Source organism: Podarcis filfolensis (assembly GCF_964270895.1).
Source record: "Podarcis filfolensis genome assembly, chromosome: Z".
NCBI classification, from domain to species: Eukaryota; Metazoa; Chordata; class Lepidosauria; order Squamata; family Lacertidae; genus Podarcis; species Podarcis filfolensis.
Window position 1 is genome coordinate 9,503,435 of NC_139617.1, and position 12,655 is coordinate 9,516,089.

Below are 12,655 nucleotides of genomic sequence, written 5' to 3' on the forward strand. Positions count from 1 at the left end.
AGCAATCATGGGATTCCCAGTTCTGTATCTGCACCTACCATGATTGGAGGTGGAGCTGTTTGGAGGGGAAGTGGAAGGCAGGACATTGTGCATAACCCTTCCTTTCTGGCATTGCTGCTGACTGGTGTGTGTGTTTATGATGGAGAAATGGCTAAGGATGAAGGAGATGAGGTGGAGAAGCATCAGGCAGAGGAAAGTGATATATTCCTTCCACCTGCTGATTCTCCCTTGCAGTCATCTTGAAAGGCTTCTCCATGCTCACCTTAAAGGGTGAAACATGGGGTTGGGAATCCAAGAACTGGTGAATAGCTTTTGCTTCTGCCCTTGGCTAGGCTAAGACAGGGGTAGAAAATCTTTTGCAGTCCAAGCATCTCACTCTCTTATGGGCAGCTTTCTGAAGGCTGCATGGCATTGATGGGTGAAGCAGGGCAATGGGTGTGATTCCTACTTTTGTACAGTAGGCTTCATTCCAGCCAGTCAAATGCCATCTGTTTCTACACTTGTACACACCTTATACACAGCAAGAGGCTTTATTGCTGTTCAAGGACACATTTCAGCCACCCAAAAGCACTCAGAGTGGGTGTGTTCTCCTCACATATCCTCCAACATTTCTCTGATGAAAATAGGGATGTCTTTGCCATCACCATCCCTTTATTATGTATACCCCACCCACCTCGGAAATAAGCAACTATCCTACTTTTAAAAGATATCTGAAGGCAGCCAGTTTTTAATGTTTTATCATGTTTTCAATATTCTGTTGGAAGCCACCCAGAGTGGCTAGGGAAACTCAGCCAGATGGGCAGAGAATAATAATAATAATAATAATAATAATAATAATATGCCCAAGAGCTAGACAGAGAAGCCTGAAAGACAAGGCCTGAAGCCAGACTGTGGCCTTTAAGGTTTCTCTATGTGGTCCTTGTGATTTTCCACACCCCTTCCTTCCCAAATGCCTAATGGCTCTGCTTTGCCCCCTGAACGTTTCCACCAAGCTGGAATGTATCCAGAGACTCTGACAAAGCCCCTAGCTTGTATGGATGGAGGACAGAAAGTGATGTGTGAGTGTGCACAGAACCTAGCCTCCTGTGCAAAAGTAAAAAATTGCATTAGTTCGTACACCCACTTTTGCCTCTGACCCCCCCATAATGTTGCCCAGACAGGAATGCATCCATGCATCTGGAGAAAGATGATATAAATAGTCACTGAATAACTTCTCTCCCCAAAAAATGCAGGCCCACATTTTATTTTATTTTTCGACATGCAGGCTGCCATGCTTTCCTCCAAGCAGATGGCGACAGCTTCCTTGTTAATATAACGCCAGGAGATTCACCTAAATGACAACCATCTTGATAAGAAGTAATTATTATTTCACTGGGGGGAAATGGTTTGAGTCAATGATTTTGTCCCTGTGAATCCTAACAACTCCCCTCCCTCCCCGAGCAAAATCGACATGGTGCCAAATGGGATTAAAGGAACTGAACAGGCAGAACCACAACGGCGGCGGCATAGTGTTGGAAACACACAAGGCACAATCAGCACTTGCAAGAGAAACTGCGTATTTATGTCAGGCCCAATTTGCTTCCTTTTAATGCCGCACACTTCCAACAGAGACTCACTGCCTACAACTGCTAATGTCAGAAATCCACAACAGTACATTTCGATTAAAATTTAACAGTAATGGCATGGACTAAATTTTACAATGCGTTTCATTCCAGTACAAAGAGGTCATTTATGGAATACATGTCAGCGACGCAGATGAATATTGGAGCTGGCATTTTGCGATGTGTGTTTCCCTCCCCTCGGGCTACAGATTTAAAAAAAAAAAAAAATAGAGGAGAAAGTTGAAGCAATGAAGCAGAGCAGCATTTCCCATCCCTTAAAGCAGGATTGGCTAACCTGTAGTCCTCAAATTATGCCTGTATTTCCAACTCTTACTATCACTGACCATTGGCCTTGCAGACTGGGGGATTGTGGGAACTGCAATCTAGCAATATCTAAAGGGCCAAAGGTTAGCCACTCCTGCCCTAAAGCTTAGAACAGGCATAGGCAAACTTCGACCCTCCAGATGTTTGGGACTACAATTCCCATCAACCCTAGCTAATAGGACCAGTGGTCAAGGAAGATGGGAATTGTAGTCCCAAACATCTGGAGGGTTGGAGTTTGCCTATGCCTGGCTTAGAACTACCCAACTACCCAACCAACCTCTAATAAGTCATTTATACTGACTCTTTGCTGAACTCATGATTTTGGGGAGCCCCCAAACTAGAGACCACCAGTGGCCTTTAACCAGAGAGCAGATCAGAGCTTTCCAAACTTTTCATGTGGGTGACCCACTTTCTTGATGTGCATCATTTTGTGATGAAGTATTTCAGTTTTACTAGTAAACCGGAGGTTAAACTAACCTCTTTCCAACCCTGGCAGGAGCACGGGGAGTGTTTCCATGACACACCAAAGTCATTCAGGTTTACTAGCAAACCGGAGGTGCACAAAATTCCTGAGCATCATCTACCCAAATGACTTCTGCAAGGAAGCCGAGCCATTCATCAAATTCAGTTCCCACCTATCTGTAGTATCTAATGAAAGAGGAGTTTTGTCATTCTCAATCCTATTGCTGGCTAAGAATGGTGTCTCTCAGTCAGCTGCATTATCTAGACAAGATGCCCGTCTTTATATATTCTGCACTCATTCACTTGAACACACACCCTGGATGCATACTGACAAACATCAACAAGGATTAAAACCCACAACCCACCTTTCAGTATGCATTGAAAGTATACTTTAAAAAATTTATTACCCTAACTGGGAGTACAATAAGATTGTTCACTTAGTTCTCACTGAAGCGGTAAATTTCTGTCTCAGCTGTAAAATTCAGACTACTTGGGATGGGCAGGGCTGATGTTTGTTTACTTATTTAAAACATTTTTTTTTTAAATCCTACTCTTCATCTGAAAAAAGGCTTCCAGAGCACCTAACAATTATCAGTAATAACATGGGCCCTGCCACCGGTCCCTAATATAAAAAACACAACATAAATGGAAAAGGAAGAGGAAAAAAGTTAACATAGAAGCTGGAATGGAAAGCATTCAAAGGGAGGAGAAGTAAAAACTGCTCGTTTCTTTGCAGGCCTATCTCTCCCTCTGCTACAGCCTGATTAATGCTCTTCTATGTGCACACAAAACACTCCATGCACTTAGAAATATAGCATATCAGGGATAGGCTTAGGCAAGAACACTTCTCCATGGCATGCTAGTTTTTTCTAGGCAGATTTTTTTAATTTCTTGCACCGAGGAGCATCCAGTCACTTCAGCTCACACTGAAGTGGTTGAATTCACACTGGTCTGAATTTCTACAGTTGTTCCCTCTAAGGCTACAACCATGAGGAAAGCAACAAAACTCCTTAGCTTTTGTTTAAAGGTTTTAACCAGCTTCCTTTAGCTTCTTCAGAGGATGCCTGTGGATCTCAAGACCCAGATAGCTGTCCTTCTTCCTCACCCCTTAGAATCCAGGCTCCTAGGGCCTTCCATGTATTTGCAGAAAATGGCAAGCTTAGCTACCCACAAATGGTTTCTTCTTCTTTTTTTTAAGCACCTGCTTTTTTTTTTTCCAAAAAGAAAACCAAATTCTTGGTTGAATTTCTGTACAGCCCAAACAACAATCCATTTGTCTGCAGCCTTGAAGTAGAAGCAAATGGTTACCAACCATGTGATAGCTTAAACCAGAGATGGGGAACTTTTTTCCAGTCTAAGGGACAGAGTGTTTCCCAGGCAAACTTCTGGGAGGGTTGTATGCCTATGGTGGGCAAACCAGAAGCAAATGTGAGTGCTGTAAGGGATGTGATTCTTACCTTTGCACAGGCCAGCCAAGTCAGAGGTTGCTGCAAATGTGCACATACACACATTCTCCAAACTGACATGCAAGGGGCATTATAATGGCTCAAGCTAAAAGTATGTGAGGAAGGTGCAGAGGAGAGCTAGAGATGCATAGGGCTTGGGGAGAATCCCAAAGGCAATACAGAAAAACATCAAGGGCCATATTTGGCCCCTGAGCTTGAGGTTCCCCACTCCTGGCTTAGATAAACAGAGAATCTAATGGCTTCCTTTTTCTCCAAGTGAAATTTTGAGCATGTTTTAAAAACCCCACCTGCCCAAGCAGATCATTTTCAATCCAGAGAACAACCCATTCCCAGAGAGCTGCAATGTACCTCTTTGCTTGCACTGTTCGATGGGAGACGGGTTTGGGGGCTGAGGAGCTTCGGGGGATCTTTATTCTTCTGCTTGTGGTCATGTTGGAGAGAAAGCAGCTGTGTTTGATCTTTAGGAAGAGTCCGATGAAGCTTCTTGCCATGATGCACTTCTTCAACTTTTTTCTAGGGTGGGAAAGAAGCAAGAAAACACTGTGAGGAAAGAGGAACCCAAAAATTTATAAACCCAATGGACTTTTGGCTAGGTCTGGTGAACCATCTCTTCCCTCTAAGGACGAGTCCAAATGCCTGAATCAGGTGCAGGGTTTGATTCAGGCATTTGGAACCATGAGAACATGGTGGCTCAGAGTAGACATAGTGAGGACATGTGCCTAGTAGAATTCAAATAAGTAGGACCCACAACTAGGGATGTGAGGAAGCAGCAATTTCTGTCCTGCCCTGGGTTTGTTGCAATCAGCATTGCTTCCATTCCACTACAGTTTAGCTTCAGTTAAAACTTATGCTAACTGTCTTGCTACCCTCTGTGACTGAAACGTACGGAATAACCTGGAAAACCACCACCACCTGGGTTCCTCTTTTTTTTCTGTTCACCCTATTTGCTTCTGAACGATTGGGAGAGGAACAGGGTTTTGTTTTTCCATTTTTCTTTCAGGCTTTACATCTCACATTTGCCACAGAAAATGTGGAGATTTTCTCTTCTGCAAAACTACATCCACACCTGATAATTTTCCAGTTTCTTGTCTCCTTCCACTTTGCTCCACTCATCTTCATGACTTTGCAGGACATCTTTATCCTTCTCCATTTTGTTTTGCGCTGCCTTGATCTCCGGACATCTCCTTTCGAAGTCCAAATGCTTCCGAAGCTCTTCTCTCTTCTGGTGCTAAACACATGCCAGGAAATAATATTGGTTTCATTTCATCTCCCATCATAGATTGCTCATAAAAGGAATTGCTATTAAAGTCAAACTGCTGCTATGGCTAATTCTGTGCAAACATGGCTTTGAAAACAAGGAGACCCATGCTCTACAATAGCTACTAATCTACAAAAGCTGGAAATGTCTTCTCATCTTTATTAACTTGTGTTGACAAGCTAACTAGTAAGCGATCTGAAAGAAATTGCCCTGAAGTATCCCAAAAGAGAACAGCTTCGCTGGGAACATCAAGATGCCAATGAACCCTTTGCTCTTGCCTTTGTGGTGGAAGCAAATACACCAGTAAGCCTTCCATCAACCAAAGTTTCCTGTTTCATCTGATCTGGGAAACTAGGGTTATTGGCTCCAAAACAAGCTGGGATATGGAGGTGTTGAGTTGAAGTTGGCTTCATAACCTTCATTAACCAAACTTTCCCAGTTCAGGTGAACTGTAGTCAGCTGAAGTGATCCTAGCTCATTTGCTTCCATCACAAAGTAGGCTACATTTGTGGCCACAAGATTCATTCATACATTGGCTGGTTAAACCAAGATGTGATAGTTTAAACTAGTTCATCGTCACTCATCAAAAAGTGTGAGCACTAACAATAACATTTATAAAGATAGGAGTTCAGTTGTGTAAGTGACCTACCTCAGCCACCAGTAGCCTTGCTCTAGAACAGAGTTTGGAACAGGGGCAAATTACACCAGCACCATTTACTCTAGTGTAACCTGCACTTGCTTCCTATATTTTGGATGGCTCTGCACACATCCCTCCAAACTGAGACAAAGTTTATACACATAAAACAGCATTCCCTGCTACCTCTGTCCAGCAGTGGAGAACCTGTGGGCCTCCAGATATTGTTGGACTAGAACTTCCATCACACTTGATTATTGGCCATACTGGCTGGGGCTGATGGGATTCTACCTGGAATCTGGAGAGCCACAGATCTGCCACCCCTGCCTCTGTCTTTCTCGCCTCCACCTGCTGCCTTGCCAATATCAAAATGCAGACCATAAGCACCTTGGGGTCCACGGCCTGGCCTTTTTGCTATGATTTGCATAGGGTTACACTTAAGCCACTCTTCATATGTGCACTGCCAACACTAAATAATAGCAGGAATCTGTTTAAAAACATCTGCACTGTACATTTAAAGAGGCATTGTACCTATTAAAATGGTCACAGCTTCCTCCAAAGGATCATGGGAACTGCAGTTTTTAAAGGTGCTGGAAGTTGTTAGAAGATCCCTCTTTCCCCCTTCACAGAACTACAATTCCCAAGTTCCCTGGGAAGAGGGGCTAATTGTTAAACCACTCTGGTTTACAGTTCCCAGGATTCCTTAGGGGAAGCCATGGCTGTTTAAAGCATCAAGATGATGCTTGAGATGGAGTGCAGATGGGGACACAAGAAACATGGCTTCCTTTCTTATTTGATATTTGTAATGCAGTACTACTGTCATGCAGGAAAAAACAAACAAATCTGAATCCAAATCGTACATCCTCCAACTTTTTCCTCTGCAGCTTTTGTTCCACAATCCGTTTCTGCCTCTCTTCCGAGAGCTGCTTTTTGTACTTTTCCTGGTCTTTAAGCTGCTGCTTCTGGATCTGCTGCTGTCGCTGAGGTTCGGAATGGCTTTTGTTCTCTTGCTGAAGCCTCAGGAATTCGCGGCGGAGGGTGGATTCACCAGGGAGATTAACAATGGAGCTTAATTTTTTTTTCAAAAAAAAGAGGAAATATCTGTTTGACTAACCATAATATTAAGGCGACAGAGCAAACACAGTGCCACTGGGGAAAAGCTTGCTGTCCTAGCTTACAGAAGAAGAATGTTCCGGGGGGGGGGGGGGAAATCACAGAATCTCTCTCCCCCACCAGCCCTCCTCTATATTTACAATGCCTCTGTTTTAACAACACTTCAGAATCCAGGCTAAAGCTGATTATCTGTTTGTTCACTGGAGATTTTACTTCACTGTTGCCTTCCCAAAACAAATTTTAGCATCTGTTCACACTTTATATTCATCAGCAAACACTGAATGGGAACAAGAGACAATTCAGAGAGATATATATATTTGAGTTTTCATGGAATTCCATTTCGATGGCAAGGGACAGGGGGAGCACCAGGTCAACGCTTCAAACTCTAGTGGAGTTTCCCTCAGATTTTAGCAGCCGAAGTAAGTAAGATATGCAGCATGATTATTTTGTTTATTAGGAGTAAGAGCTGCTTCCTCTATTTCCATAGAATCCTAAAACTGCTTACCTGATAGTAAATGTAATTTAACTTAGTGGGATTTGCTTCAAAGTAGGCATAGTTGCACTGTGAGCTTTTAAAGTCTGGCAAGCACAACCCCAGCCTCCTCAAGTCTTCTGCAATTTCCTCAACATGGCAAATCATTGGGGCTTACTTCTGAGTAGGCCTATTTGGTTGAGGAGGTTGGGTGGCTCACAAACTCTGTGTCTTCCTTTCTCAGGAAGAAGAGAAGCTGTAGCTCCCTCTTCTCTGAGTGAGATAGATATGATTGCTGTGAACCAGCCCTGCTCACTGCATCTGTATCCTTCAGGGAAGAGGGAGAAATAGTGACCAGACGTGGCTGACAGGTTTGAGTGCCTTTTCAGCCAGCTGCCTTTCTCCTCTTCCCAGTGGCAGCGGCGCACTGTGGGTGGTGGCAGGCGTGGACCACAGCCTGCCACCTGAGATGGTAGCCTTATCAACGGGCCTCAGTGAATGCCCAAACATGCCAACTCCTGATGAAACATGGCCCTATGTGGCTCCTTCTTCCCAGGGTAGAATTTCCAGGCCCCCTGTGCAGGGAATCATGCATGGGAAAGAGCAACTTAATTCTGCCACTCTATCCAAAATAAGAATGCATCACAAGGAAATGACTCCAAAAATTGCTCTGGAAGTGTACAGATCAAACTTTGGAGTCATCTCTCTCCTGGGTGCAACCTAGATCTTATCTACAAATGCAAAATGTAACCTTGGTTCTCCTTCATCTTCATTCAGCTCATCGGCTTCTTCCTCACTTCCACTGTATTCATATTCTGTTTCATCTGAAAGAAGAAGGAAAACCAAATCTAGCTAGGAAACTTTGTGTGTTACAATCTGCCCCCACATTTATTGCAACGAACGCTGGAAACTGTCAAACATTTTAAACATATGAGCAGCCTGACATTCACTTGTTTTCTGCTTAAATGCAATATTATCTGATTTTTGATCTTACTGATCTGTAATGATGATGAAGTCTTGTAAATGCCTAATTGCCTAATCAATCTTTTACTAATATGTATATGCAGCTATAGTCAGCTCTCAGTGAAGTCCTACTTCAGTTTAAAAAAAAACAGCTTCACACACAAGCTATTTCAGGTACACAGCTAAAAATGCAGTATGTGAATGCTTTGAATGCAACCATCACATTTGCACAACTGTCTATCAGGTTGTGTGCTAATCAGGGAGCCAGAGTTGACCGAGGCTCCCTTCTGAATGTACATTCAGGGGCAAACCCAAGTTGGTCAAAGATAATGTGTGAAGGTAAAGCTGGGACAGAATCCTGTCTGAAATTCTGGAGAGCTGCTGCCGTTCAGTGCAGACAATACTAAGCTAGATGGACCAATGATCTTCCCAGTATAAAACTGCTTCTTATGTTTCTTTGTTCTCTTCCATGCAAAATTTTGCTAAGGTTAACAGGGAGGAAGCTGGCAGCAATGTATTTATTCAATTAATTAATTTCATGAAATTGACACCCCTCTTGATTGTAAAAAGCCTCAAAGCGTTTTACAAAAGATAAATCAGTAAAGTCAAGAAAGAAAAAATTAAAACCCCGCTTTAAAACATACAAAAGCTAAAATACTAAAACAAATAAAAATTACCTCAACTTCTTAAGCACCTGGGCAAAGGTAAAGGGTAAAGGGACCCCTGACCATTAGGTCCAGTCGTGACCGACTCTGGGCTTGCAGCGCCCATCTCACTTTATTGGTCAATGGAGCCGATGTTTGTCCGCAGACAGTTTTTCCAGGTCATGTGGCCAGCATGACTAAGCCGCTTCTGGCGAACCAGAGCAGCACACGAAAACACCGTTTACCTTCCCGCTGGAGCGGTACCTATTTATCTACTCGCCCTTTGACGTGCTTTCAAACTGCTAGGTTGGCAGGAGCAGGGACCGAGCAACAGGAGCTCACCCCGTCACAGGGATTCGAACCGCCGACCTTCTGATCGGCAAGTCCTAGGCTCTGTGGTTTAACCCACAGCGCCACCCGCATCCCTCAAGCACCTGGGTAGGTTTGTCTAAACAGGAATGTTTTTAGTAGGCACCAAGGGAGTTCCAAAGTACCACACTAAAATCTCATTCTAACAAATGTGGAACAGGTATTATGTAGTCCCTGCAGCAGTGCCAATTCTCCCAACTGAAGTGGTTGAATTGGCACAGGTTCGCTAAGGCGATCCCATAGGTAATCTGGTCCCAGGTTATTAAGCTTTAGTCCTTACCTTTCTCTCCCTTCTTCTTCCTGGTCCTATCTAGATGGTCTTTGAGCAAGATGCGCACCTGTCGTTCATTCTGCATGTCTCTGATAAAGGAATGTTTAAGCAGGGTATCTGTTGCTGGGCGATGCACGTAATTCTTAACCAAACAGGTGTCCACAAAGTTCAGAAATTTCTTTGACCTAAAAACACAACAACAACCTAAAGACTTCTTTTCACTCAGGACTTCTCCCTTGCAATTCCTCAAACGGTTTAGAAGAATATCTCAGCAAGTCTAAACTACTGCAAGGCACTTTATGCAGGGCTGCCTTTGAGACTTTCCCGAAGCTGCAGCTAGTGCAAAATGCAGCAACTGGACTATTCTATCGCATCTCCCATCATGTGCGCATTACATGGCTCCTAAAGGAGTTGCATTGGCAGCCCATAAGCTGCTGGGCTTTGGTTTTGACCTACAAAGTCCTAAACAGTTTGGGACCAGGATCCCTAAATAAGAACTCTCCTTCCTTACTGCCTTGCACTATTGCAATGATAACTGATGAGGCCCTCTTGGCTGCACTGTAACCTTTGGAAGTTCAGTTGGCGGCAACCAGAAAGTGCCCCTATCATGGAGCTATCTCTCTTCTGAGCTTAGGAATGCACATCAGATTGGTGTCTGCTACTACATTCCATGTTGCCTGCTAAGGAGATGTCAGGGATTGACCTTGGGGCCTTCTGCATGCAAAGGGTCATCTACACTGGCAGTCCTGTACTATACCCCTGAGTCACTCCCTTGCACTGCTTTAATGTAAACCCTGTATGCACAGAGGCCGTTGCAACAACAGACAAAACTTCCAGTGCAGATAAGAGCTTGGAAGGAATCAATACGATCACAATATCTGGGACGCGTAGAAAGCTTTCAATAGTCTGAATCGAAACAGCTGCCAAAATTGTGCTCCAAGCCAGCATATCAATGACTACTAGCCATGATGACTATACAATACCTCTGCTATCAGAGGCAATATGTTGATGGAAACCACAGGTGGGCAGAGTGCTGTTGCACTCATGTCCACGATGCAGGTTGGTCCCTGTGGAAACAGGAAGCTAGACTAGATGGACCATTGGCCTGATTCAGCAGGCTCTTCTTATGTTCTCCACAAGTTAGCATTTATTGCCATTTAAGGGAAGCCTCTTACCATTTTCTGGATTTCAGTTTTGGGGGAGGGTTCCGTGGAATGAGAAACAGAGCCCTCATGGGATGCATGTCACACAATGCTGCAAGAAGACGAGGAAGAACAAGCACACATATGCAATCTGTTAAAATGGATACCTTCAGCCTGGCTCTCCCAATCCTGCCATCATTTGATTTCTCTATATTTGATTGCATTACATGCTTGATGAGAACATGTGAACAGACTTTGCTGAAAAGCACTGGGTTGGATCCAGACTTAATCGTACTTGCAACAGCACCAACGGGGTTTAGGTTAGTCATGACTCACAAGTCCCATTGATTTCAATGGGCCTGCTTTAGGTATGACTAAGTGTGGTCTATTGTGTACAAGGCAATCTGAAAATGCTATCTATGTTGTTCTAGCTGTGATGTCACCTTCAGACAAATGCAAGTGCCTTGTGAGTTAACAAACAGCACACAACATTTCATGAGCAACTCGCATGCCTTAACTAGCCACTGATGACAGCAAGATGAATGTATAAACTGGCTCTACTTATAAGGCTTGAGTTTCTGACTGTGTGACATGATGCGAAAATCGTCACTGTGGTGCTTGATCCATGTTGTCCCGAGTCTTCACTAGATGTTATAGCTATCATGTGATGAACATGCATATGTGAGCCAGCCCTTCCTCTCGCTACATGCTTGGCTCTTCTAGCAAGCCAAATGCATTTCCAGTTCTGACTTTCTGCATTTTACTCCATTGGCTGGAGTCTTGTTATTTTGTAAGATTCTATGTATCATTTATCATGGAAAACCACAAGCCTTCACAGCTCCGGGAGGGGTGGGTGGGAGAATGGGATTTGTGGAACAGGCAAGTATGTTGCCAGGGGTGGATTTAGGGCTGTGTGCTGGGCTTTGGGAAGGAGGTGTGAGGCTCTAAAAGGGGTTTAGAGTCCTTCCATCTCATTCCCAACGCCTAGTTAGCACTTTCCCAGCTTGGGGAAGGAGGTGGGAGGACTCTAGGACCCTGCTAGAGCCTTTGTGCCTCCCTCCCAAAGTCAGACACCTCCTTACCCATCTTTGGGATGGCAGTGTTAGGGCTGCTGGTGGGAGGGGGGAGTCTTGGCCTTGCATAGGGTGCCATAGTACCCTAGTCCACCACTGATGTTGCATTGGTTTTCCATCACACAATGGCTTCAAAAGGGTTGGATGGAAATGGGCTGCATGAATGAGTAGCAAAAAGTCCCTTGCTTTGAGCAACAGTGCTGCTGCTGCTATGTGTGTGTTTACCTCTAGATACAAATAAATCTATTATTCGGTTTAGTAACCACAAGGACAATTTACTGGAGGCTATGTAAACTTGGAAATACACATATTCAGCCAATGTTCTACATTCAACAAGGGCACTGACATTAAGACTGAACATGTTATAGAAGGCAAAACAAAACTAAACTTACGAGGAGCCCCTTCGGCCATCTCGATAGCTGTGATTCCCAGTGACCACAAGTCACTCTAAAGGAAAACAGACAATGCATAAACATAAAGGGACAGTAGAGAGCAGGTTGGCACCACTTAGGGCCTACCAAGTTGAATGCAACTCAACCATTGCATAGGGATGGGCAAATGTGCTGATTTCACTTTCTCTTTTTCTCATCTTTCCAATCTTAAGTTAAATTAACCACATTTACACATCAGTTTGCATTTTTTTCAAAGGTCCTCATGAAAATTATCAGCATTTTAGTGCAAATTTCTTCTAATAAATATATTTATGAATGCAATTTTGCCTAATATGCACATTTTTGCAGATCAATTTTTCCTAATACAATGCATCTATTTATGTTATTTTCATTCATTTATGCACACTCTGCTTTAGTGCATCCATTTTTGTACGCTTCACCTTTCTGGAGAACTGCACTGCAAATTTCAGA

General features: G+C 43.7%; 1 protein-coding gene across 3 annotated transcripts in view; it reads right to left on the bottom strand.

Moving 5' to 3' along the window:
* NRK (Nik related kinase) overlaps positions 1-12,655 on the bottom strand; it is a 132,608-nt gene that overhangs the window by 80,455 nt on the left and 39,498 nt on the right. For all 3 annotated transcript variants that reach the window (XM_083595685.1, XM_083595686.1, XM_083595687.1), the window contains 7 exons: positions 12,185-12,239; positions 10,753-10,831; positions 9,587-9,762; positions 8,082-8,154; positions 6,606-6,813; positions 4,920-5,081; positions 4,202-4,366 (listed from right to left, as the gene is read on the bottom strand). In XM_083595685.1, coding sequence (XP_083451811.1) covers positions 4,202-4,366; positions 4,920-5,081; positions 6,606-6,813; positions 8,082-8,154; positions 9,587-9,762; positions 10,753-10,831; positions 12,185-12,239 — 918 coding nt within the window. The remainder of the gene's footprint in view (positions 1-4,201; positions 4,367-4,919; positions 5,082-6,605; positions 6,814-8,081; positions 8,155-9,586; positions 9,763-10,752; positions 10,832-12,184; positions 12,240-12,655) is intronic.